The 26754-nt window shown below is 37.2% G+C and overlaps 2 protein-coding genes across 2 annotated transcripts; one reads left to right on the forward strand and one right to left on the reverse strand.

The window, feature by feature from the left end:
• Nucleotides 1–578: 578 nt before the first annotated feature.
• Nucleotides 579–7962, forward strand: LOC131797716 (purine nucleoside phosphorylase-like). Its single transcript, XM_059115379.2, has 7 exons — nt 579–684; nt 2368–2402; nt 4730–4911; nt 5121–5224; nt 5773–5948; nt 6049–6220; nt 6646–7962. The coding sequence occupies exons 1-7, from the start codon at nt 682–684 to the stop codon at nt 6862–6864; spliced, it is 891 nt and encodes a 296-aa protein (XP_058971362.2). The 5' UTR covers nt 579–681; the 3' UTR covers nt 6865–7962.
• Nucleotides 7963–8054: 92 nt separating this feature from the next.
• On the reverse strand, nt 8055–15461 carry LOC131797720 (solute carrier family 35 member C2-like). Its single transcript, XM_059115385.2, has 10 exons — nt 15114–15461; nt 13674–13824; nt 13223–13286; nt 12064–12136; nt 11548–11643; nt 11060–11132; nt 10786–10869; nt 10191–10366; nt 8703–8826; nt 8055–8461 (listed from the first exon to the last, which is right to left on the reverse strand). Exons 1-10 carry the CDS (start codon nt 15231–15233, stop codon nt 8307–8309), a joined length of 1116 nt encoding a protein of 371 aa, XP_058971368.1. The 5' UTR covers nt 15234–15461; the 3' UTR covers nt 8055–8306.
• Between the last annotated feature and the right edge of the window lie 11293 nt (nt 15462–26754).

The following is a 26754-nucleotide window of genomic DNA, read 5'->3' on the forward strand; positions in this document are numbered from 1 at the left end:
CTGTTTTGCTAGCCCTTCTTCACCCTGAAATCTGTGAGATTCCCACATATCTTTATACCCGTATGCCAAAATCTACTTAAAGCTCTTTTGGACGGAGCATACCAACCGAAAGTCCCCCCCTGAGAAGTGTGTTACAATTCGTGTCGGCTTCCTTCAAAGTACAAATATAGGAAGTTATATTTTCATCTTCGTCTGAAACACCGTTTTTCTTTGAATAAGCGCCCACGCTGTCATAAGTGCCATTCCCCGAGTGAGTGCATTTCCCCTAGGCCATAATTTCTAACAGGCCTAATTCTCGAAACAAGTACCCCCTCCCCCTCCTCCCTCACTATCTTAACTAGAGGGGAGGGAGGAAAACCTATTTCTGTTGCCACGTTATTAATAACTTTTTAGGCTTCAACTACAGCGGAATCAGTAAAGGTTCATAGTTTCGTAATAAGTGCCCCCTTCGCTTAAGCGCCTTCCGAAATTTTAAATTAGCGCCCGGGCGATATTGTCACTGGTACTGCGAAACGTGTCACCCGAAACCTTCATGTGGCTTAGTTACCATTGCGGATTTGAGTAAGTCAGTTTGTAGGTTCAGTCTTTCGTGAATCTCACATTACTATCTGATATTCAAAAGACATTAATATTTGTTTGCTAATAATTCGAGAAAGTTTCCTTTTGAAGAAGCTACTTAATATGGTAAGTGTCTGTGTTTGGGTGAATCAGTATTCAAACTTACTGACGTCGAGAAGTCAAGAAAAATGCTAAAATTGTTTCTTGAAACACTCATGCGTCCGCCATCCTAGGTATGACACAACTATAAATTTTTTCTTTCAATAAGGTTTTTCAAGCATGCCATAACAACCACTGAAGCTGCAAGGACAGATTTTTATGTTCAGAATGAGTTAAAAATAATTGTTACGTGGCTTAATCGTTCGATATCAAGACTACAATAAGTGATAGTGTCGCTGAGACAGACTTTTTAGATTACATTTTAGGTGCATTATTTCAAGGCCATACTATTCTATAACAAAGCTGTGGTCCCAAAGTTAATCCACCGTCTTCGCGATCATTTTCTTCATTCAAGAACTGTATACTGTATGTAAAATGATGTATGAGGCCGAGCAGAAGTCCTGCCCGACTTCGCCAACCTCTGACATTTGTGTAATTCACACACGTAGCAATTGCTTCCAACTACGTCAGTCTTTACTGCTGAGCATATTCATAGCAGGTAATTTAGTGTTAACAACTGAGTTGAAAACGTAAATTGTCAGAGCGATTGACCCTTCGTCAATCGCTCTGACGAAGGCCTAACGCTCGAAACGTCGGCTTTTTTACCCTTTACGGTGGCCAGTTTACGTTTTCAACCCAGTTGTTAACATTAAATTACTTGCTATACTCTCCCACCGACGCAGCACTACAGTTTCTTTAGAAACTTACCCCCTTTATTAATTTATTCATAACTCTGGCAATCTTACGATGACTTTCAGCGCTACCTTGTCACTCCTTCCTCCTTAGATCTTAAAACTGGAGCCTCTGAGCTCGATTGGTGCTTCTTGTAGTTTATCATACGTCTTTTCAAGCCCTGAAGTTAGCAAAGACGTAAAACCAAAATGAAAATTGAAAGTTTTCACCTTTTGGTTTTCTTTAAGTAATGCGTTGCGTGACTGAGAGGAATAGCTTTATTTTTAGCCCACGCGTTACGAAGCTAATAGCGTGACCCTCCAGCAAAATAATCAAAGGCTCCGCCTCTCACAACGCCTCTCTGTTTATTACAAATGGAAAGTCGATGATTTAAAAAATATTTTTTTGAAAAACGAGTAAGTAGGATGAATTGGATCAGGTTCGAAAATGGTCAATTTTTTTTTTGCAACATTTTTGGATGTTGCAAAATGTTGCGCTCGTTTGGCCAGCTCCTTCACAACATCTCACTACACGATCCAACGATGTTGCAAGAGATTGAATTGAAATATTTCTTGTGCGTGGTCGAGCTTTTACCATGCCACTTAGCGTGGTATTCACAACCACCGCCTACCATTACGCCTCTCTATTTATTACAAATAGAAAGTCGATTATTTAAAAAATGCTTTTAAAAAAATAAGTCCATAGGATCAATTGCATCTAGTTTGAAAATGGTCAAATCTTTGTAGCAACAAATTTTGGATGTTGCAAGATGTTGCGCTTGTTTGGCCAGCTCCTTCACAGCCTTCCAACAATGCGTTGAAGTGATCCATGCGTTTGTTTGTATGTTCACACCCCCAAAAATTCCTTATTTGGTGTGCGTTAGCCCACGACGCAATCGAACGCGTGCATGTGTACCAAACTTATCTATGTAATCAACGGCTAAGATAATTCTAAGTCTATGATATCGCTTTTCTGTAGGAAAATCTGCAAATGTCTGGAAATCCAGAGCGAAGGTAAGGGTATTTCTTTCTTGCGGAACAGCGGAAAGCTTAAAATAACGCTTGTAAGCGAACCACTTACTCCACGTTCTCGATTTTTGGCCGGTCCGAACTAGACCATGTTTGTTAATTTATTTTTGTGTTTTCGAGTAAGCTTATTGTATTTTAGCGTTGCTAGGATGATAGAGAAGTTTTCATAATAATTCGGCTAACAATGGTGTAAAATTGCGGTTGAAAAGGTGTAAAATGTACATCTACATTTTGCATTTGTTTATATTTGTGTGATAGAAAAGCAAAGGGACAGGTGACGCTAAAGCTAACATTTCACAATTTAGCTTAATCACGAAACGTACAATGGCATCGAAATTTTATTTTACTGGGTTAGTTAACCTTTTCCATCCACAAAGATAGCTTTAAACTTTTTAAAATATAAGGCTTCCTGTTAATTAAATCGCAAGCAATATTAATAGAAAATTAAAAAGCAATTGTCACATAAATAAGCTTTAGTCGAATTCCTTCTAATGTGACTATTGAACAGTATGTAAAGAATTATTCAGCTGCTAACTTAATGCTCATTATCAAACAATTCCGAATGCTAAATTATTTACGACCGATTGGCCAATCAAGCAGTATTTTTTTATGAATAAATATGCAAGTTGATGCAGCATAAACAAGCAAGATATACTCATGCATCTTAATTTTTTAAATTACTTTAATTTTTAGGCATGACTTCTAAAACTCAGTAAAAAGTGCTTGTTAAATTTTAAGGAATCTGCAGTGTATTTGACCACACACAGGTTTTAACAGGGTGACATGAAGTAATTTTTAAGCCCTTTTACTGCCAATTTTGTTTCCTTTGCCTGTCAGTATGGCTCATGGTATTTAACCTAGGTCAGCAAAGGACTACACATAGTAAAGAAAAAGTGCAAGACACACAGAAAGTGTCTGTTAAAGAAGTCGGTTTACCAAGAGTCAGAAACAATTTTTCATTGTTTTGCACTCGTCAACTGGTTATGGAAAAGCCTTAATGTAATCTTGAATTACTATTTACACTCAGGTGAAAATTTCTCCAACTCTGTGCTTTATTTTCATGCTCTCTCTCTTTCTGATAATTCAGAAGCAAAGCAACCTTTCTAACAGGAATAACATTTGACTTGAGGGAAAGCCTTCAGTCCCTCATTGTTTTGCAAAATATTTGCCAAATGTCATCTGGTCTTTGTTTAATGAGTGCAGCCAAAATATAACAATACTCTAATTGTCCCTACTGGTAGTTAGACAAAACAACATTGTTCTGTAAATATCAGAACTTGATGTAATTTGCATTTTTATATCGGAAATCCTTTTGGTTTTTTCTTTGCTCTGCCTACATCGAGATGATGTACAGGTTTGTAACAGAAAAATATACTTTCCTAACCTAATTTTTTTGAAGGTTGGTTGTGCTGTGCATCAGTTAATCTACTCTACACATTACAAATTGCTAAAGACTCTAATCATAATGGTTTTGCATGGCAAGTGACTTACCAGTAATTGCCCAATGTTGTAGTTAAAGTTAATCATTTATTACAGCTTTAAATTTACATTACTTCATGATAAGGTAGTCCTGAGGTAAATTTTCCCTATTTGGCCAGGATTTTGCCATCCAGACCATTTCCACGGAAACAGACATCAGCCATGTTTTTTCACTAAAGCCGCAAATTCAAGATACACAAGTTTGATCCAAGTGTCATATAATAAACTAATTACCAACCTTGCTTGTTCCAGCGGTACTGGGGAACATTGGCTCTTGATTACTTTTGTACAGACTTTACTGTGCTCAGTCCATACTGCCACAACCTCGGGCCAATATTCTCCAGTATGGCCCTTGGTTAATAAGAAGTTATTATTATTTTTCTTGTGGTGAAGTATAATGATAATGAGTTTGAAACAATTAGAAACCTTTGAACCAGGGATAAAGTTGAACAAGAACATCTGCACTGGAAGCCTTAAAATGTGTACTCAGTTAAATTTTTCTAACCTGTTTAGGGAAATCAGTTTCGGCAAAACATATTTGTGTATTCAATTATATGGAATGCAATAAGGACAGCCAGTCGTCATCCTTGTCAGGGTTTGCTACACTTGTTTTGTCATACATCAACTATTTGAGTTGCAGGATGGTGGTGATTCTCTATACTATTTGTATCAAATGTCCAATCATGTTAGTTTTGAGAAGTTGGTGTTTAATGAATCTATTCCATGATTTAATAGTTTACCCTTTCCTCATCACTTGTCTGCTGCCACTTGTCTAGAAGAGAGAGTATCTCTTGGTCACTGCTGAACAAATTTTTCTTTTGAATATCCAACAGATGTGAATTCAGTCATGACTATGTCATTGTAGAAGAAATTTGTAAAACAATTCTTAATCAAACCAAACATCGACCTACCATTGGTATAATATGTGGCACTGGTTTGTCATCATTGGGAGACATTGTCAAGGATAAGGATGCCATTCCTTATGAGAAGATCAAACACTTTCCAAAGAGCACAGGTACATTAGTGAATCAAACATCAATCATATTTGTCTTCTGTGAGTGAGTTTGAGCCAGTTATTCACTGTTCCATAGCTCGTAACTAGAATCATCTATTGAATTGTAAGAATCTCATACCCACCAACAATTAATCATAGTTTAGGCTCTTGTCATTGATTGTACCATCATAAAGACAATGGTATTTAAACCAATGTTTTTGCATACTCAGTTAAAGGACATGTTGGGCAGTTTGTGTTAGGCCTCCTTAATGGTAAAACTGTGGTCATGATGCAGGGTCGCACACACTTATATGAAGGATACACAGTTGGCGAGGTTGGTTTGGTTTCTGTATTTAAAATATTGTTGGTTAAAAAAGGCACTTAAGTTCATGAAAACTGATTTGTCAGTTTTTTCATAATTTTACTGGCTTAAAGACCTGAGCAGCAAGAGTCAGTTCCCATCCAGAAAAAAAAAAATATGTGATCACACTTGTAGTAACATGTGTGATTCAAAGTGTGATCTCAGATGTGACCCCAGGAGTTTTTTTTTTTTGGTCTTTCCAACTTCCTGTTACTTCAATTTTATTTCTTATACCCTTGTTAAGTTAACCTGTTAACTGTACCCCCCCTCCCCAAAAAATAAATGAATAAAACAATGTTGTACTGTGATTCCATGAATCTTTAGCTACATAAGGCAACATTGAACTGAAGGGAAGGGGGGTCTTGTTAATGATTAAGAGTGTGGTAGACACAGGAGTGTCATTTTTCACAAACATGACCAATTTTGATGCACATTGTAGATAATTAGACAATATGATAAGAGGATCCCTTATTGTTGACATAACTGATCATCAAGATGATATTATTTGTTCTGTATCACAGATCACTCTTCCAGTTCGTGTGATGATCCACTTGGGTATCAAAACTTTGATTGTCACTAATGCTGCTGGAGGACTTAACAGAAGTTACAATGTTGGTGACATTATGGTTATCAAGGACCATATTAATCTTGCTGGACTTACAGGGGAAAGTCCATTGAGAGGTGTTAATGATGGCCGGTATGTTACCTTAAATTTTGTAACTTATATTCTTCATAGTAAATGTATGTATCAATGTTTTGGGTAATTAAATAATACAGATATGTGATCTTTTCATTAGTTTTGGTCCAAGATTTCCAGCCCTCTCTGATGCATATGACCGATCCCTTGTTAAAACTGCTATCGATACAGCCGCTCACTTGGGCTATTCAACATTCATGCAGGAAGGAGTTTACTGTGCACAAGTTGGGCCAGCTTTTGAGACCCCTGCAGAATGTAGATTCTTAAGCATGGTGAGATAACATTTTGATCACTTGTTCTGTAAAGTAGAGATCATCACTTAATTGTTGTGAATAATTGCAGGGAAAGTATTCTCACAATATTTTACAGAATACTGTGCCTCATGGATATTTGAAGTAAAGGAACAACAAATGAGGGGATTTGATATGCAATTTTGTGGCATTAACATGGCCTTCCAAGTCTGGGAAGAACATGGATCTTATTTAAGATATTGGAATGACTGTTAAATATCAGAGATCAGTCAGCAAATAGAATTTTATTTCTGGCAAGTGCAATTAAAGGTTGCCAAGTGGCAGTGATGAAAAAGGGTTGGAGCCATGTATTAGAGAGCAAAACCATTGGAATCCCTGATTACATGTCACCTTCAACTGTACTTGTTGTTTCCCCAAACCACCATTAACCAAAATGTTTTTGTCAGGTTGGGGCAGATGCTGTTGGAATGAGCACAGTGCACGAAGTGGTGGTGGCAAGGCATGCTGGGATAAAAGTTTTAGGCATCTCTTTAATAACAAATGTTGCTGTCATGGGTTATGATGACAATGTCAGTGCTGCCAACCATCAAGAAGTGCTGGAAACTGGAAAGAAAAGATCTACTAACATACAGAATCTGGTCTCCACCATTGTTGGTAAAATTTAATTTGTCTGATGGTTTGGAATATGGTGGCGCAAGCAAACAAGAATGTAATTTTTATGATGTAATAAGACAGTTCCTTGCACCCCCATAGATACAGCCTAATTATAAAGAAAATATTTGATCAAGTCATCCACATGAAGTGTTTTGTTTCCTATTGCCCCATAACTTTCTAGTGGCTCTTTTATGAAACTATACAATATGCAAAGTTAACTTTTATTTTAGATGATAACAGGGAAAAATTATCTCAAATCAACCTTGAATTAAGAGAACGGAGTGGAAACAGATCCTTGGGTGTAGTTAAAAAGTTATGTGTGTATCCCAAAACTGTGGAAAAAATACATCACAGGAATAAGCATGGCAAAAGTTCTCTTCCAACCCAAATCACTCCCCACCCCCCTCCCTCACCCCCTCACTTCATCAGCCCCTTGATGGGTTTTCTTTTCCTTTTAAGCCATTTTCTCAGGAGGAAAGGAGATTGGATGAGAAACTTTTTATGGTGATGACCTCCATGATAATAGAATGCTTGGGATATCTAATTAAAGTACAACATGTGATCCCTCTTAATTTCAGTATTTTGGGTGTATCAGGCTGTAATATGTTCTCTAATTGTTGGGAATATTATAATAATTGTAATTCTGTGCTGAATTTTCCAAAGAACCACATCAGATGCATTAATTCCACATTCAAGCTGAATTCTTTGGTGCATATTTCAATTTGTTTAGTTTTTTTTAGTGTTCCCAAAATCCAAAGGAAACTTCTTCCAATTACATAGAACTTTGATTATTATAATTTAGATGATTGTTGAGATGCTGTTCACCTATTCTGATTGATTGGGCATAACATAACATGTTGAGAAGTTTTCAATTGATGTCTCTAAAGGAGAAAATGAAGGAAAATGCAGTTGCTATTGGTGTCTGTTTCACAACTATATGTACTCTTTCACATTTCTCTCTTTCAGGAAATTAACGTTTCCTTCATATTTAATGGTTTGAAAATATTAATTTGAGGTATTTACTGAGGTATGTTGTGAGAAAATTGCAGTACGTAATACACCATAAAGAACAGTTGGATATAATATTAATAACAGTTTGTTTTAATAGTGCTGTTGTTGAAGTGTTTTCTTTCTATAAGTTTGTTTTGGAGAAAAACTCTGAGTGTTTTTATTTATCATTTGGTAATTTTTCCCACCCACCCCTAAAATCCCTGAGACATTCCCTCCTTTGAAGGAAATAAGACATTTGTAACAAATCCCTCACAATTTTTTTCGTTTAGTACCCACTGCAGGTAATATCAAGTATTCCTACAATTTAGGAAATAATTTGTTGCACAGCATATAATTTTCAGAATAAATTCAATATTTTTTACTTTAAATCCAAATTTAGAATATTCCTATAGAGATTTTACAGATAAATAACTTAATTTTACTCCAGAGGTCCTATCCTCTACTATCTTTGCCCATGAACATTCAGTTCATATTCTTCATTGTCATCATCACTTCCAAGCTTTTCTTGATCTGCGAGGAGCAGGCCTTTTAGTTCAATATCACCATTCAACTTGAGTTCCTCTATTTTCTGTTTGCTTAACTTCAAATTCTCTGAATCTGAAAAGAAAATTCAAATTTAAATTTAAATTTTGGCCGATAAAAGTTGCAGTATATGGTATTATAGTCAATCAATGCCAATCCAGGAAGATGCAATTTCTTGAGAAGTGCTTGCTAGTATTGTAAACAGATTGAGTACCCAATACAAGTCATTGTAACAGTGATTCTGGTTACATATACTTGTTTGATGGTTTGCTGATAATGTGAGTCCAACAATGTCCTTATTCTTTATGAAACCTACCTCTTGTTGCCTTTGCCACAACATGGACACTTATTCCAATTAGACACAGGACAAGCCCAAAAAAGTTCACAGTAGTCATTCTATCCCCTGCAAACTCAGTGGCAAGAGATAATGTACAAATTTCCTTTAAATAAAAAGAAGGGTTGGGTTAAAAAAAAGTAACAAAACTTTGTGTTTCACAACAATCAACCTCATCAAGAATTAATAGAACTGAGCAGTATGACAAAGGTACATGTGTATCTATCGCCACCCCAACAGCAGTCACCATTCATAACCCTCTACATGTTTTTGTCATCATGCATATTCTCCATGCTGTTCTTTATACATTTCCTAAGGTGCTGACAAGGAGAATTTGTTTACTGATCAAAAGCTTCTTTACTTGGTGATCATTTCCTTCATTCTCATAACCTTAATGTGTGATTCAGGGGTGATATTGTAAGGAGAAATTAGATGCTGGTCACTTATAAGGTTAAAGGGTTTAAAACACCATCGCATTGAACCACTAAGTTGAAAACAATTTACTTGCCAAACCCACCGCTTATTAAAGAGAAGATGAGAAGGAAAAGACTTGCTAAATGAGCAAGATAAATGACCCAACACTGACAGGCTAGCGAGCAGGGAAATGTGAAAAAAGTTCACCCTGAAATACATAGAGGGGTCCCTGCTAACTTTCTCAAAATAAACCTTTGATGAATTTGTAAGTTCTAAGTGTGATTTTTTTTCTTGTTGGTTTTTCTTTTCTTCTCTTTTTCTCTTTGCATGTTTGGAGTCCATTTATTTCAGTCTTTTCACTCTGTAATTATACTTATTGTTTCATAATTTATTGTGTAATATAACCGTTTCCTTTTTTTTTTTTTTTGCTAAGAGCAGTTGAGTAATGTTTCTGTGATCGTAACAATGTAAGTATTTCATAGTCATGTTGTTTGTTATTTTTTTAGGTTGTATATTGTGTAACTAGTGTAACCGTTTGTTATTTTCTTTAGTTTCAACCAACGTCAGTCTTAGAGTATTAAAGATCATGCTTGTATAAAGACGTGGAGTTGTCAATTTCAGCCACAGATTCCACATAAGTGCAGTTATAGAATTACTGACATCAAGCCACATCACATTTACAGGCAGTGTATTTCACTAGTATCAGAACACAAAAGTAAAGTACACAGAAAGCAGCTAGAGCACAAAAGAAGTGTAGTAGCTGAGTGTTTCTCCCCACTTCTTGAGTGCTCTAGCTGCTTCCTAGTGCTTTACAAGAAAACAGAGTACAGTCAAGGCTTCTCTATTTGTTTTACAATAAAAAGTCTGTTAAATTCCCTACGCATTTCTTTCAAATTTCAAAACAAACTTTATTTCTAAAGAGAACAACAGTGTTGTCAGCATGCTCAATACTATAATAGACCACACTCTTTCAACTAATGACACTGCACATTATATCCAAACGTTATAATAAAACTGCTCAGTTTGTGATCCTATTGATGACATCTTTCAGTTTACCTTAAATATTCCTGATATGGAGAGCGTTAAGCTTGATGTATGGGAGAGAAGAAGAAACTCAGAAACACTAATCATGAAGGCTAAGAAACACCCAAACATCACCATGGCAATGGTCACCCATAAGGTATAACTATCTGAGGCCCTGAAGAGCTTTGGTGACATGGCCAAGTCCTGTCCTACAAAATCACAAATAACAAGTATTTAATTAATTTAACCTTTTAAACCCTAATATCTGTGTACATATTCTCCATACTGTTCTCTCAGCATTTCCAAGGGTTCTTAAGAGGAGAACTTGTTTTACAATCAAAAGTTTCTTTAGTTATTGATCATTTGTTTATCTGTGTGACTTTTAAGTATGATTCAGGGGTGATATTGTAAGGAGAAATTACAAGCTAGTCACTCTTAGGGGTCAAATGGTTAGACATTTATTATAAACTTGTTCTTGCTGGAAGGAAACCAAGGTGTAAAGTAGTTCTGTTGCAAGTATGCATGTTAATAAGTGTTGGCAATAACTCCCTGATTTGCTAACTTGCTAGGATCGACTATTAATGAAATTTCAACAAAAAGACAATGTATTTTTAGTTGATTGACTTACCCTCTATGTAAAATGCCAGGGGAATCAGAGTTAATGTCATAAAAGGTTGGAGATGATAAAGTGTATCAAGGGGGTTGTGAAGACCTACAAAAGGATAGAAACATAAGAGCAATGTACATGTAGTAAGACCTTAACTCTTAGGGTATTTGTTTTGTGTACAGTACTGTTATAAATGTTTTGAATCCACAACTGTTGAAGATAAATAAATGTTTCTTAAAGTACTCAATTTTAATATTTCAGTTATCACTATTACTCATGTTAACAAGAACCACACCTAAATCTTCTTTCTGTGTTAAAATCTGCGCAAGTGTCCATCGTAAGCCACTCAGTGCTGAAGCAGTTAACACCTTGAGGATGAAATACACCATAGTGAAATATTAGATCCATCTTGAACACTAACCTTTCATGTCAGTGTCATTTAACCCTTTAATTACCAGAACTGATTAACATGTAACTTCTCCCTATAATATCCATACATTATTGAGCAAACAGGTAATGAGAAAACTCAAACTTAGACAAGTAGAAGTTGTTATTTTGATCTATCCCCAAATTCTTGTAACAAATTTACCAGGGAATGAGTAGAAGTAAGAGGGGAGAGTTAACAATCAGATCTTGGGAGTTAAAGGGTTAACTAAAATTGAAAATTATGACTGAAATTTAAACACAACTGATAACCATAGATAAACTAAACAATTTCTATCACCGGAGAATTGAAAAACACCATTTAAAAAATATATACTTTTGTTTTTGTTATTAACTTACCAAGAGAAATCCCTCCATATTGAATTCAGTAGCCTCATAAGTGAATAAAAACAAGCCACTCGCAATTAACAGGATTACAGCCACCAATGAAAAGTTCTGTCAAATACACAAAGAAAAACAAACTAATGGTTACTGGGTTAAAAATTATCTGCTGTGAAAATCTATGCGCTCAGCATTATTTTCAGTGTTCTATATCATTTGCAATTATAGCTATTTCAAAACAGTCTAAGATCACATGCTTGGTTTAAAATAATACATGTAGATAGCTGACTTGTGTAAAAAATTGTTTTTATGAAAAATACCTAAAGAAATATCTCAAAATCTGATACAAACAGAGCAAAATCCTGTCAAACTTGTCACAAGCTATTAGTCTGTCCCAACAAAGCAAAGAGTGGGTGAGTGACATCATCTTTTTTTGAAGGGGGGGGGGGGAATGCTTGGCTGCTTGATCTCACCAATCAGATTTTTAAACTCTAAATGTACACAAACTACACTGGGATACATTTTATTACTTACCCAATGCTCTAATCTGAGAACAAGAGCAAACATGAGGATGAAAATAATGCTTGTAGATTTAGTCATGGTGTATCTGAAATAAACAAGGGAAGATTACTTGGTTATCTCTATTTATTAAAATTAGAGGATAAATCTGAATCATTACTGAATCTGAATCAGTTATGTTCTGTATCTCAATTTGTCAAATTAACCCTTCCACTCCTAAGATCTCATTAGTAATTCTCCTTACTACCTGCCATAAAATTATTGTCAGTTTTGAGAATTTTCTATTGGATCAACTAATGATATCCTAATTAGCCTTTTTTTAAAATTCTCATCACTTGTCTGCTTGATATTGTGTTGATAATGTAAGGAGAAATTCTGCTTGGTCACTCAGGGAGATAAAGGGTGGACAAAATTGGGGATTTAAGCAGAACTGTTAACAAGCAAAACTTAGTGTCTCATTTGTAACCATCATATTTACAGAAGGTGCCAGAATCTCAATGCAATTCATCACAGGATATATGTCATGGTTTTCATGTTCATAAGGTAAAACAATTTCAATAAACGAATTAATTGCATCTGATAAATTGATCAATGGCATTTGAGTCTTTGTGAGGGGCTTTTTCTTTGACCAAAAATAACTAGGGAAAATTCCTCTTTACTGTATAAGAAACAATCTTTCCCAAAATTGAAACTGCTTTGTCCTTGTTAGGAAAATGAAATAACACTTCTGCAAGTGAATTTTATATACAGGTGATTATTGCATTTGGTCAGGACTTGGAAAGAGTTTTCATATTATATCTTGTATCTCAATTGTTTCATTATTTTTCTACATCTTCATCATGAGTATGTCACAGAATAGGGGGAGAGGAAACTAAGGGGGGGCAGGAGGATACCAGATCAAGTGTTTTTAATTTTCATGACCAGTGAAAATACAAAATTAAAACCACCTGAACTGTAATTTTTTTGCTTTTCACGATGTTTCAGAACATTACAAATTGGCTACTTGGGAAAACAAACCAGTCTTTGTGTACCAATGGTATAAAATTCAGCTTTTCTTTCATTCATTCCACTTACTCAAGTAAAAGGTACCCATGACATTTGAAAAAAACTCTCCCAATGTGAACATTTAATATCCTCCACTAATAAATGATTCATTCCATGAGAAAATACCTACAATGACACTGTGATGAACATTAAGCTCCAGTTAGAAAACCCAATGTCCAGAGCACAAGCTATTGCTAGAAAAAGAGGAAATCAAATAAAATCAGAGTTAAGGGCTATCAGCAATCTCCTTTTCACCTACATGGAACTGTAATCTGTTGGAAAGTTTACCAAATTAACCAGAAAACATGTTACTTTATACACCAAGACAATGAGCTACATTACTCACACATGGCAAGATCTGCTGCAAAACTTTTCCTCTTTAAGGGTCATTTTAAAAATTAAGTACTTGAACATCAGTCTTATACTTTATAGAGCTGTTGTTAATTATTTGAGGAATCTTCAAATATCTCATAAGGTACCAGAATATAAAAAGGAAGAACAATTCTTAGAAGACAAGATGCAAACATTTGGGGTCATAAGCTAGTCTTAAGTACAATTAAAAGAATTTTCCACCCTCTCACCTGTGGGTAGAACTCTTTTCAAGTACACAGACCAGGGTAAAATAATACGTGTCTTCCCTGTCTTTAATTCCCAAAGGAATCTCAAAATTGCCGCAATGACAAATACCATTGCATAGTGTACCACTGACACAGACAAAGGAAAGTGAAACCTCTGAAATAAAGGATGAGAGCATATTACATAAAAAATATACAAGAGTCATTAAGTACAAATCACACACATTCCATCCGCTAGAGATAAGCAAAATTATCACATGATGTGTGTGGCCCCATTTGTGCACAATCTCATAGAAAACCATGGTGAAAGCTGATGTATGTAGGGTTGACTCAAGCAGGTCCAGAAAAACCTGGCCAGCCTTGCACTCTCACAGCTTTGTTGCACAAAATTGAAGGAAAAGAGCAAAAAGAAAAAAAAGTGGCATTTTTCAAGGAACTAACTGCGAGTTTCTTTTTAAGACTCAAAAAAACAAGGAAAAAGTTTTTATTGCAAAGTCTTTTTTCCCTTTGTCCTACATGTACCAGTCTATCACCTCCTATACAGTAAAAACCCACATAAAGAACCTGTGTTTTGAGGGTTCAGGCTGATTTTGTTTTTATTTATCTGGTGTTTCCTGCAAAATCAGCTTGAAAATGTTCTTAAGGTGTTCTTAAAATTGTTTCTAAACATTAAATACTACATTAAATACCAACAGATGAACTCAATGTGCAAGCACAACATTTTAATTAATGGATGGAATTAACCTTATAACTGCATTAATCAAGGTAATAATATTATATTGGTGGAGGGGTAGCAGATCTGGTGCTAAACAACTGGAAACTCAGCAAAAGTCAAGTAAATTCAAAATGCACCAGCTCCCCCATGATCCCTCTTTCCAATGTTCTACTAAGGTAGAGCACTGGAAAGAGGGATCATTTTTCAGGCTGAATGTATTCTTGTGTATTTGGTACTTTTTTGAACAAATTTCAGCCTGAATGTTCTTAAATGCACTTTTTCTTTTATGCAGGTTTTTACTGTCTTTAGGCTAAAATAAAAGTTTTGAAATTTTCAACACTTAGTGCTTATCTGATATATGCTCATTAACTGAGTTTGGTTGGGTCAGACAGGAAAACATTTGACTCATCACACAAGGACCTCACTCCCCCTGGTCTGTATATCATGACCCCAAGCCAAATATTTTCCCATGCAGCCTTACCACTCAGTCAATGAGTAAATAAGTAAAATCTCCATACAATTTTCAAACAATATTTTCCAGACAGGTAATGAAAACGAAGAAAATTTTCAACAGAGGGATATTTGTCTTGATATCACAATAAATTTTCAGTACCAGCCAACAAAGTAATTTATGGTCATAGCTTAGGAGAATTAGCTTTCTGATATTGAGAATGAAAGGTTTAAAGCAAGGTAAATCAAAGACTTCACATATGCATAGGAAAACTACCAACCTTCAATAGCCATTTGTTATAAAATGTTAAGCTGATGGAGGATATGTACATCAACAAAATATAACTAAGATTTCTGAAAGCTCGCCTTAACTGCTGGAAACCAAACAGCTTTTTGGCCATGAAAGAAACCAACGTGAGTGATTCACAGTTAGCAGTGACGTGGATGAACCTTTAAATCGATATTACTGCTCTTCCTTGTCGTGAGGTACCAACAAGAAAGGAAGACGAATTCATTTCTTTCAGTTATTAGAATCTCCAAAAAGTATCCTTTAAGAGACGCGGGAATGTTTATGTTATCTCGATTCAGCATGTAATGAAAACTCGTGATGGATTTGAAAAACTGAGGTCTCCATATTGCTTAGTAACCAATCCAATTACTGTGAATGCCTGGCTACTAAGGAGAAAAGAAAAATAGGCCCGCATATCGCCCACAGTACAAACAGAATTGTGTGCTCAAGCGCACGTCTTCCCTCAAGCTGTAGAGGAACTGAATTTCCCCTGTGGTGCAGGTGCTTACTTAGAAACGAAAAAGAGTTTCGTATCGTAAAAATAAAAAATTCTATTCCAAGTGGGATCATTGAAAATCGACTCACGAGGGCAAAAATCATTTCTTGTAAACAAGTGTCTCTTGGACAAAATTTGGTTGAAAATACACGACTAGAGTTTAAAGCTAATCAGAGTATTTGTTTACTTATAGGGTCTGATACAGTCACTAGGCATCTTTAAAATAAAGCATAAAGGGGTTAAGTTTCTAAAGAAACTGTGGTGCTATGTCAGGGAAGTTACTGTAGGATAATTTGGTTTTATCAACTGATAATGTAAACTGGCCACAGGAAAGAGTTACTAAAGCTGACATTTTGAGCGTCAAAGCGAATGGAGGAATTATGAGTTGTGTATGGTTTTTATACAGGAATGTGGAACTAGACTACTGGTAAGAACATGGTGACATGGAAAACACAAGAACAATTTATTTGAATCAAAAGCGTTCGTTCATTCGTTGATACCGTGGCAACCAAGAGTGCCGATTTTAAAGGTGAATTTTTGTTCAAGAATTTGCGGCTCTTAGAACTGCCCAGATGTAAGGAATGAAGGGCTGACGCTCGAAACGTTAGTCTTAGAAACCCTTTACGGTAGCCAATTTACATTATCAACTCAGTCGATGAAGCCGTAAAGTTAACCATCAGAAAGGTTCAGCGAGAGGTATAGCTAAACTGACAAAGGGATGCGCGGTTTTCAACCGATAAAGGAATGTGCGGCCAAGGTAACAAAGCCAACAATAGCCTCGTTCCTTTTTTTTTTCCAGCCAGGTCACGGGCATCAAATGGTTCATCACTTTTCCGTTAAGAGGCTAAAACTGATTCCAACTCCCTCGTTCTGCACGTCAACCGTAACTTATGCTCTGGCCTCTTCAATAAATAGAAAACTAAAAATTTTTAGAGTGACGTTCGGCGTGAAAGCTTTTACGACATTTCCGCTTTTATTTAAGCCAGACTGACACAAATCTTAGAACAAAAGTCTTTATAATGAAAAACCATTTTACCGATGGGCTATCACAGGTTGTAAGTTTTCCTTCACGAGGCTATCGTCTCATGATAACTCAATAAAATCTACTCAGTTTTTCTCGCTAAACCGAATCGAGACAGACATCATTCTATGTAAAGGGGTTAGGTTTCTACAAAAAACTGTGTTGCTACGTCGGAGGGGGGTATTACATAGATAATGTGGTTTTAAAAACTGAATTGAAAAACTCTTTACGGTGGCCGATTTACATTACCAACTCAGCTGATAACACCAAATTACCATCTTGTATAAATACCTTTATCCCACAGAGTTCATCAATGACAATGCTTTTGTGCAGCTCGCACATCATTCAATACAATTCCAGTTGAGGAGATATGAGAAAATGCTTTTGTGCAGCTCGCACATCATTCAATACAATTCCAGTTGAGGAGATATGAGTTACCGGAGATTCATTATGGATGAAATTTATTTTTCTTGGTCCTATCGTCATCGCAAAAGAAATTTCTAAGGGTATTAGGTATGCCTTCTCTCTTTTTTTCTCTCTCCCTCTTTCTCCATCTATCTCTCTCTCTTAGAGCGTAACACGCAAAATTTCGTGCAATTAGGCACAAGACTAACACGTTAAAAAAAACAGCAAACTGACGTCAATGATAGAATTGTTTCCAACACAAGTAACATTAAAGTTCAAACTGCCACTAAAGTTCATTTTTACCTTTGTTTTATCTTATTTATGCTTACTTTGCTTTGCTTTGCTTTGTACTTTGCCTTGATATTTCCAAAGAATGTGAATTCTGAATTTTTATGAAAATGAAAAGGCCAAGCTTTACTGGGAATACAGCTAGCAAGAAATTATCTACCTTACAATAAATTTAGAAAAACCCTGTCCACCTCATGCTGAATTGTATTTAAAGGAAAAAAAAAGAAAACGAAACTAAAGATTTAAAAAGACGTTGAGCATAAGGTGCTTGAAAGCAGTCTTACGCTTGAATTGAAAAGCTTGAGTTTTTTGTTTTTGTTTTTATTTTCTTAATTTTCGTGCAACTTTTATGAAGAATAAGCCCGAATTGTCTTTTGTACGGGCGGTCTAGGGCACAAAAGGTTGGATTTTCTAAAGGAAAATGCAGCTGGCGCTGGTGTAATATTAATACCGCCTGCCTTGGGCAAATTGCACGCACTAACCCAAATACAACCGAAACGAGTCGAGACAAGATTAAGTCAGATGTAGTTCCAGTCTAATCAGGTAAGACTTATTTTACACTCATAAACTCTTTAGAAGTTACCTTTCGACAAATCCATTGATCTTACATGGACCGTACTTATAGAAATATATATATATATAAAAACAAACAAACATACAAACAAAGAAGGAAAATTAAAAAAATGGTAACAATAATTAGTTCGGCATTTGAACAAAATTTTGGCGAAAGAGTTCTGTTGCCCTGTTAGTACATTTTTTAAGGGGGTTCATGGTCTGTAAGCGACATTTTAGAAATTTCATGTCCACACAGCCAAACAGAAAATGACTGATCAAATTTAAAGTAGTTGAATCGCCTTAGAGCTTGTCTGTCTGCACATAAATTTATTTCAGACCCATTTAAATGCAATAAATTGGCGATATTTCGGAAGCTTTTAATCTCACATCGTTCGGGGGAACATGATATAACTCAAGTACGTCCTTGACACGAAAGTACAAACAGATGACAGATGAGCGCAATTCCATTTAGCTACCTCGTCCAGCTAACGTAGCCAGCTCATTTTCACCAAGAGGCAAATACATCAGTACTGCATTGAAAATGTCTGAAACTGTCATCGCTCTTTATGCAAATAAAATTCATGGAAAAAAACCGCGTAATCCATTTTCAGATACGGAAAAATATAAAAAAGTTAACCATCTTGGAATCCAAAACGAAGATTTAGCAAAAAGCAGTTTTACACAGATAATTCAGTTTGATTACCTGCGGAAGTCATTCATTGCCACATTTTCTATTCTTATCCTAAATCATCACTTGAACATGGGTCTATTATCAGTCAAAGACGAATTTGAAGAAAGCCTCAGTTACATTAAATCTGGTGGATATGATATGACCATTTCTTTTTACTCCGCTCTGATTTGGCCTCCGCCCATGGTGATGCAGCATTTTTGGTGACTAAAAAAAACTTCTCTGATAATGAAAAGTTCCGTGTAGTGCGCACATGCGCAATCATTCACGTTGAGCCGAGGCAGCGGTTCATTTCTAGCGGTTCATTTCCAGATTTATGCGGAACAGAGCAAAGCTTCGATTTACCAGTCCTCAAAAGGTTAGCTCCCACTTCTTAGATTTTAGTGTGCCATTATTTAATTGATGTCTGCCTGTGGGTTGATCTTGGGCCTCGCCGGTTTAAGTTGTTGTTGTTTTTTTTTTTTTTCCAACTGTATATAATACTTCTAATCACAAACCCATAATATTTGATGTGTTGTCGTCTTGGGTTACGTTTGGGTCGTTGTTAACTCAGTTTTTTCTATCGAAAAAAATCTTTTGATTCAAGACAACTTGCTACGTTGGAAATTTAGAAACGAGGTAAACTGCAAATTAATTTAGAAAACTGGAACAAGGATCGATTAAAAGGATAAGACAGTTGTGACGCTGATAGCAAATGTCGAAATTAAAAGCATCAGAACAAATGATTTGTTTTATCATCTGCCTGGGTTTGACAAGCTGAACAAACACAGAGAGGGAAAATGTCATGTGAAGCTGAGAAAGCTTGCCATCAAACGAGAAACTGATGACATAAGACCTATAGACGGGACAACTGTTGCCATGAAAATCTTAGTGAACGAGGATAGAGGATATGTTTCTCGCAACCATTTTAAGATAAAACTAAGGACATCAAAGGTAAAGTTAGAGGAAGAAAGCTAAACTCACAACCGACCATGTAAAATCCAGTTGCAGGTTCTTTTGAGTAAACTTTCAATTAAAGGGTATCCAATTACTAATAAATTGTTTTCTATTTTACAATAGCCGAACTTCCGTCGGAATCATCATGGCGAGGATATTCGACTGCATGAAAACCACGTTATTGCTTTTGATAATCATCTGCAATGAGCACTCAATTACTGTTTGTATGCCATGGAGTTTTCAAAGTGACCAGAAATTGCAAACTCCGGCTAAGCTGCCTGGAAATTATCTTTGGCCTCCACGTAAACCTCTAACGAAACAAACAGATAAAGGTTCTGGGTTTCTCAGTAGTTTCGGAATAGAGAAGGACGACTTTAAAACGTTGGACCACCATCACAATAAGAAGTGCTGGATTAGCTTTTATGACTAAGTCATTGAAAAATCTCTCAGAATCGGCGTCAGATAATTACTCGCACTACTAACCGAGCCCTCAGTCGTGTCCTCAGTTAAACCCTTGCGGAAGACTTGGTTAGAGCGGGAGCTGGAAATGAGCCAATAAGGGTAACCCAGAGCCTGGGCCGGAGTGGCCAACTGCGATTCAGGCGGGGGGAAAAGCCTGGGACCTACATGTATATGTGTTTGCAGTTCTTTACATCTTAATCAAAATAGCTATGGCTATGGACTTGCGTATGATCTCTTCAGAAATCCAGGAAGCAAGGGGACGCAAACTGACTTGGTTTCTGACATTTTATTTCTGGGTTCCTCACGTGGGTATCATGCTGCTCGTCGATCCTTACAACTCACGAGGAATTTTGGAACATCTACAGTTCGTATGTCACGTGGTCATTAGGCTTCCCGTGTGTCGCACGGACCTCTTGGTCTGTGTCTTTTGGTATTTGGGGAGGCAACCAGTATGGAGATCGCCCCTCCACGATTTTCAGAAATTATCCACGGCGCATGGGAATAATGGCTTGCAATTATAATGGTAGTATTGGGAGGGATATCGTCGTCTTACTCGACAAGAAGTTCATCTCACTTCTGATAATTTGTCAGATATTTCGTCCTTTTTGGCATCATTTTGAACCGTTGGTTAATTGCTGCGTAGGCTGTGTAAATATCCTGCAACTCGGCAGAGCAAGTGTATATGGGTGATACAGGACTTTTAAGACTTAAAATGTTTGTGTTCACCTAGGCAATGATGAAATGGTCGTTTCATTGGAATTCAAGTTCTTCTCAGCTTTTGACTTCGTCCTTCAGCCAGGGGCTCTCAGCGCTTGGCCATGGTACGCTGTCCAAACCTCCCTGCGGGCGCTGGAGGGTGAGCATGTGTTTAGTGATGTTATTGATTGCATTTAACAACAGAGGGAGCTCATCGCCACCTCAAATGAGAACTTCTTTGCACGTCCGCAATACTGTTACACCGTTCCAAGCGTGGGAACCCTCAGAAGGGGCAGAAAAGTTAAGAAGATACTTAAAAAGATATTGGAGCTGCAGCCGGAGTCGATTCTTAGAGCAAACTTTCAATGGCAAAGTGGAAATCTTACCGGAGAATAAAGTGTACTGAGGAAGCGTCAGTTCAAATCCTATTGCATACGAAGTCAGGTCCATAATAATATGCTACGGTTTTGTATTTCACCTGTGAGCTTATTAGACGGCGAGAACTAAGGTTCTCGTGGTTATTGCCGTATTTAGTATGCAAAGGAGATTAAACCAGTCCATTTTGTTTTCAATGGAAGGACGGTAAGTTATCAGCCTAGAGTTTTGCAGTTTCAAATTTAAAAATAAAACCTTTTTTTTGTGAGGTGCCAAAAGTAGCGGGATGCATGAATTCTTGAGAAGCCGTAAATAGCTCATTATTTGTTATCATGGGTAATGTTTGACCCGCCTAGAATAAAAATATCACACGGAAGTTAAGATTTTGCTGATAGATCTTTTGGGTTAACATGCAGGTCTTTTGCATTGAGAACGTTAAAATTTACGAAGTCGTCTCTAAAAAATGACTCAAAAACTCCACTGAACTTAAGCAGCTACAGCTGTGAGAGCAAATATAAAGCTGTTCCATACTCAAACCTCAAATGTTCAATAAGGCAGTCCAAAAATGACGACATTTTCACGGATGTTTCTTTTCGTGGGTTCAACGTGGGTGACACCACAAGCGTTCCTCGTTTAAAAAAAATCCCGTAACTGAAAAACAGAAACAGAAATCATCAGATGAAACAAAGCAGAGATGACTTGAAAACCACTCCGTCGTCGAGATTTTCCCCTTGCTGTGACCCTTTGTAGTTAGTATGTCGTGATCTATTTTATAAAGTGGGAAACCACTTGGCGATAGCCGTTCAAGGCTTCGGGGAGTTGCGTCGTTGGTTGGGGCTTCAGGTAAGCTTGTTCCATCTACATCATGGGTTTGCGCTAAGAAAAAAATGGTAGTGATGTTATTTTGAATACCATTTCATTTGTAACTGCAGGTCTGGTTTGGCAAATATTGGATGGGGACAAGTTTCATTTCACTGGAGAAATCAAGGTAAAACTATAAAAAGTTTTGCCGATAAAATCGCCATCTTGATTACGGTTAGGGTCTTACCGACTTTCGTTTTCGATAGTTAAGTACCGAGATTCTGATTACATTTCTGATACCTAAGAATAAAAATACTAGGTTGGTAGGAACTTTTCCGAAATTAGATGAGCATTTCAACTTATTGTTCATCCGACAAAATCTATAAAGGAAAGGTGACTTTGTGAAAATTAACACAATCAGTAAACACCGCATAGCGTTATGATTGAAACTACGGGGGCCTCATAGCGCGGTCATCTGAAAATAAAAAAGTATTTATTCTCTCCGAAAAGTAAATTCACATGATAATATCATGAGAGATGGAATTTTTTAAAGGCAAGGCAGGACACGTTATGAGACACTAAAATAATTAAATCCAACTATGTAATCATTTCAGATTGAGAATTTCGATCGTGACGATTTAAAGAAGGATATATATGTAACTTCTATGTCTTAAAAATCTACACACGAAGATTTCATTTTTGTTGCATGTGAAATTAACCATGGCTTGATAAATCGAAACGTGCGGTCCGCTCTATTTTTTGCAAGGGAACTATTTGCGACGGCGCATTGTCAATTATTCTCAAAAACAATCTCCTGGAACACCATCTCCAAAATAAACATTTTGAATTTGTGATGAACGTCAAATTGCAAACTTTTCCAGACACTGTGAAGAGTATGTCAATCAGCTCAATCGGAAAAATTAACACTTGTGGAAGCTCCCAGCATAAATGCACGACTGCTGGAAAGACATTTTTTCCGCTCGTTATGCGTATTGTTATTGAATTCCCAGCCGATTATGGGAATTTGGACAAACAATAACATTCACTTCTGAAAGTGGTTAAGACAACATAAGTTTTGATGCGCTAATTAATACGATTCACCTTCATCCTTCTTGAAACGTTTTTGAGTTGCGTCCAAAGTGCGTATTTTTAAACTCTTACCAGCAAATTCGGTGGTTAAATGAGTTTCGTCTCTGAGTGGCAAAACAATGTGAAGCGATAATAAAGCACCACAGCGCGATTTCCAAACGTGTAGGGTTTGCCTCCATCCATGCGGAGTCTCAGACTTTTCTTTGTCTCGCACTCATGGACAAGACGAATAAAATCTTTCCTCTTTCTTTAAGTTAACCCTTTGCACTCTCAAGATCTCATTCTTTAATATCCTTACTGTGTGCCGTACAATTCTTATGATGCTAGGTTCGAAGAGATATGGTATTAGATCAAAATGGTATTACCCTGATTAATAATATTATTTATTTCCCTATCACTTTGTGTGCTCGCACCTCTTAGCTTGATATGGTATTGGGCAAGGAGAAATACGCTTCTATGCTTAAAACCAAGTGTAGATAACCAGACTTTAAATCGGCGAAGATTTGACTATGAGCCTTGCATAATTTGAGGTAGATCCAGCAATTAATCATAACAGAGATGAACCATAACAAATTTTGGAAGTTGTTTGATCAATTTACTTTGATTTATATTAATCAGTTCTGCAACACTGTCAACCTGTCACACAAAGGCCGCATTGTCCTCTTGCCTTTTAATGAACAACCCTACAGAAACAAAGAAGCCATCTGGAATGGTAGCTTGAAAGTGCAGTATGTCTAACATTGAGTTTGTTTCCGGTATCGATGGGCGAGACAGGCGGGGCCATTTTATACAAGGGAAGCCAAGGACTCTTACGTCGGAGATTGCAGGCAGACAAGCGGATCGATATTTGGCTATTCTTTGAACAATTCTGTCTCATATGTTTTACCATTTGAAAGTCACACTGGACCAATTGTTCATTACATGCCGATCAGCACGGAAGTACAAATGTGGATCCAGAGGAACTATGAAGGAGAAAGGACGGTTATCCTGCTGCGATTGAAAAGAAAACCTTTCATATTCCAAATGGTTGCACGTTGACGTCATCAACGGGGGGACGTTGGGAATTTTTATGGTGCTTCTTATGATCCACATGACAGGCGAGGCCTCTTTGTATCACGATGGAGTCCAAGGTTTACAGTACGTCTATAGGAAAGAATATATATTGGCGACGCATACGAGAACAGGATTGGTGCCTGTTATTGCCATTCTTGGGGAACTGTACAACAGGCAAAAGTCCGCTTGTGTTTCAATTTTATTCTAAAGCACTTCAGCGGCAGGAAGTTGCCCCCCCCCCCCGGCGGCGAGGGCGCGCTTGTATGCCAGGTATGTAAAAACAATTTCTGTGACTGTTGTAACTGTTTAACAAGACGGCACCCTTCGCTCGGGGAGGAGTAAGTTCAGACTTATATCCAATTGGATGAAGACAAGCTCCTATGATACAAAATACGCTAATGCTGGATGTATATAGTGTTAATATCGTTATATCCATTTCAAGGTGAGTGTTCGAAAGCTATGCGGGGATTGCCTTAGGTTCGTTTTACCTTCGCTCTGTGATTGGTCCAGAAAACTCGAGCCACCAGGCCTAACCAATCAGATGCAAAAGACAAAAACAACAAGAGACTTCAACGCTCTTTCTGTTCTTTGAGCTCTCATTGGCTCCGTGTTTTATTTAACCTCCTGCAGTGATGTGGATTTTGCGTTAACCTTTGGGCTAGGTTTGACAACACTAAATCGAAATGCCCTTACCTGGATGTGATAACCTTAAGTCAAACGACATACCGTGTTATGTAGCTGAGATAGCCTCTGGCTTGAATTGTATAGAGCTACTTAGATAGCATTTTTATTCATCGAGAAATCTGTTCCGCTCATCAGCCTTACAGGGGAACATGAAATGGAATTTTTTTGTTTAGTTTTGTTGAAAAATAATTGTTTTCGTAGGACTTTGTTGGGGAAATAACTGCTACATAATGGTAGTAGTGCTATTGGGTTGGTTTCCTAGTTATAGAAAAATGCCTCACCAGGCTATTCTTCCAAGGTCTTCTTCAAGCTGAATCTTACAAGTAATTGGTTACTGTCGGCAGTTCGTGATCTCAAATGCAATCGAGAAAATGTCTTATCTATTTCTTTGGCAACTCATTTGGTTTAGGAACAAAGATAACGGGGTAAGCTTAAACGTTCAACAATCGCTGGGTGGAGTTTGAAACTTCATTCTTGACACAAATTAATTCTGTTTTCAGTTGTACCTTTGCAGTATCTCTCTCTCAACCTAACCTAGCCATCGCACCTGGTGGAGGTGAATGAAACGAGGTTAAAAGTCAAGGCAAGTGCAAACAAGAACGCCACGAAAGCTAGCTTCAAGTTCGACTGGGGAGGACGGCATAGAAACATGTAGGGGAGTCTGGGACACAGGTGATCACATGTACCGCTCCATCGGTAACTATACGTTGCGTGTGCATGCTTGGACTATGTGCAACACAAGTATGTTGTCTGCTACAGCTAACATATCTGTTCCTACGCCAGTACTCATTCTTGAGAATGTGACCCTGCAAAGTAACGCAACAGTGTTTGGAGAGGCAACTCAGTTTCGTCTCTTTGTGGGAAAAGGGTCTCACTTTGAATGTCTCTGGTCACTGGGTGATCATGTTAATTTCACACGTATACCTCTCGAACTGATTCGAGAACGTTAAGTTCGGAATTACACCTTCACAGTCCCTGGTGATTACAAGGTTCGGGTCACTTGTAGAAACAGATGCGGATCAACCGTTAGTATTATAGTTCTTGTTCAAAATCGTATCAAGGGCCTTACTATTTATCCGATACCTCCGATATTGTTTGGAACTGAGTTCAAAGTACGATGGAAAAATAGACAGCGGCGAGGGTGTCACGTACAAAGCAACTTTTTCCGCCGCCTCATTGCAAGTTGCTGCAAAGACAGAGAAAGATTGGCATGGAAACGCTCTTGTAACAATGCAGCAATACAAAACTCCGGGAGAATCCTTGTTTACGTCGCTGCTTCCAATGCAGTCACGAATTGGATCTCCGCATGGACAAAATGCCAACATTTTTCGACCCATTAATCCCTTCACTCCTATCGTTCTTAATAGTTCCAGGGATATAGAGATTAATAGAAACCCATCACTATCTTGTTCACAAACATCTCCTCCATCTCTGGAACAAATGTGTCGTATCTCGTAAACTTTGGAGACAACAGTGAAGGAATAGTCACCCATAGATCGTACGTTAATTACTCGTATAGTCTGCATGGTCTTTACACAGTCAATATTACAGCAATAAATGAAGTATCTACCTTCAATACTAGCATTACCATCAAGGTTCACAAACCAGTCTTGAAATTAGAAGGGGCTAGTATTCCATCACTCGTTGCAAAGTTGAACCAAAGTGTTGACATTCCAATATTCTTTCTAAGGGGATCTGATTTTCACTGCCACTGGGAGTTTGGAGACGGACAGGAAATAAAGAAAAACGCCACGGAGGAGCTAGTATATTTAAAGGATTTAAATGATAGCCACGAATCCTTTACCAATGTAAGCATGTCTGTACGACATGTTTTTAAGAAAGTGGGTGTATATCAAGTCATCGTGAATTGTCAAAACCGTTTGAGCAAAATGATAACAACTGCTCATGCTGTGATTCAAATGAAAGTACAATTCTTTCAAGTTTCACACGTTAGTCCAGTGAGGTTTGGGGACACTTTCACTGTCAATTGCACCATTGAGGTCGGAACAAATGTGAGTTTCAAGGTGTATGTAAATCATCAAGAACTTGACATAGAAAATCAAGATTTTTTTGGTATGGCACAT

The sequence above is a fragment of the Pocillopora verrucosa genome, chromosome 3 (assembly GCF_036669915.1).
Source record: "Pocillopora verrucosa isolate sample1 chromosome 3, ASM3666991v2, whole genome shotgun sequence".
In the NCBI taxonomy this organism is placed as follows: domain Eukaryota; kingdom Metazoa; phylum Cnidaria; class Anthozoa; order Scleractinia; family Pocilloporidae; genus Pocillopora; species Pocillopora verrucosa.

What these genes read in the sequence shown, in the direction of transcription:
- LOC131797716 (XM_059115379.2), top strand. An exon ending in AGAGGTGTTAATGATGGCCG is followed by an intron (nt 5,949 to 6,048) that starts GTATGTTACCTT and finishes TCTTTTCATTAG; the next exon opens with TTTTGGTCCAAGATTTCCAG. An exon ending in AATGTAGATTCTTAAGCATG is followed by an intron (nt 6,221 to 6,645) that starts GTGAGATAACAT and finishes TGTTTTTGTCAG; the next exon opens with GTTGGGGCAGATGCTGTTGG.
- LOC131797720 (XM_059115385.2), bottom strand. Translation starts at nt 15,233, where the DNA reads ATGGCCAAAAAGCTGTTTGGTTTCCAGCAGTTAAGGCGAGCTTTCAGA. An exon ending in GAAAAGAGTTCTACCCACAG is followed by an intron (nt 13,287 to 13,673) that starts GTGAGAGGGTGG and finishes CTCTTTTTCTAG; the next exon opens with CAATAGCTTGTGCTCTGGAC. An exon ending in TGTGGCAAAGGCAACAAGAG is followed by an intron (nt 8,462 to 8,702) that starts GTAGGTTTCATA and finishes TTTTCTTTTCAG; the next exon opens with ATTCAGAGAATTTGAAGTTA.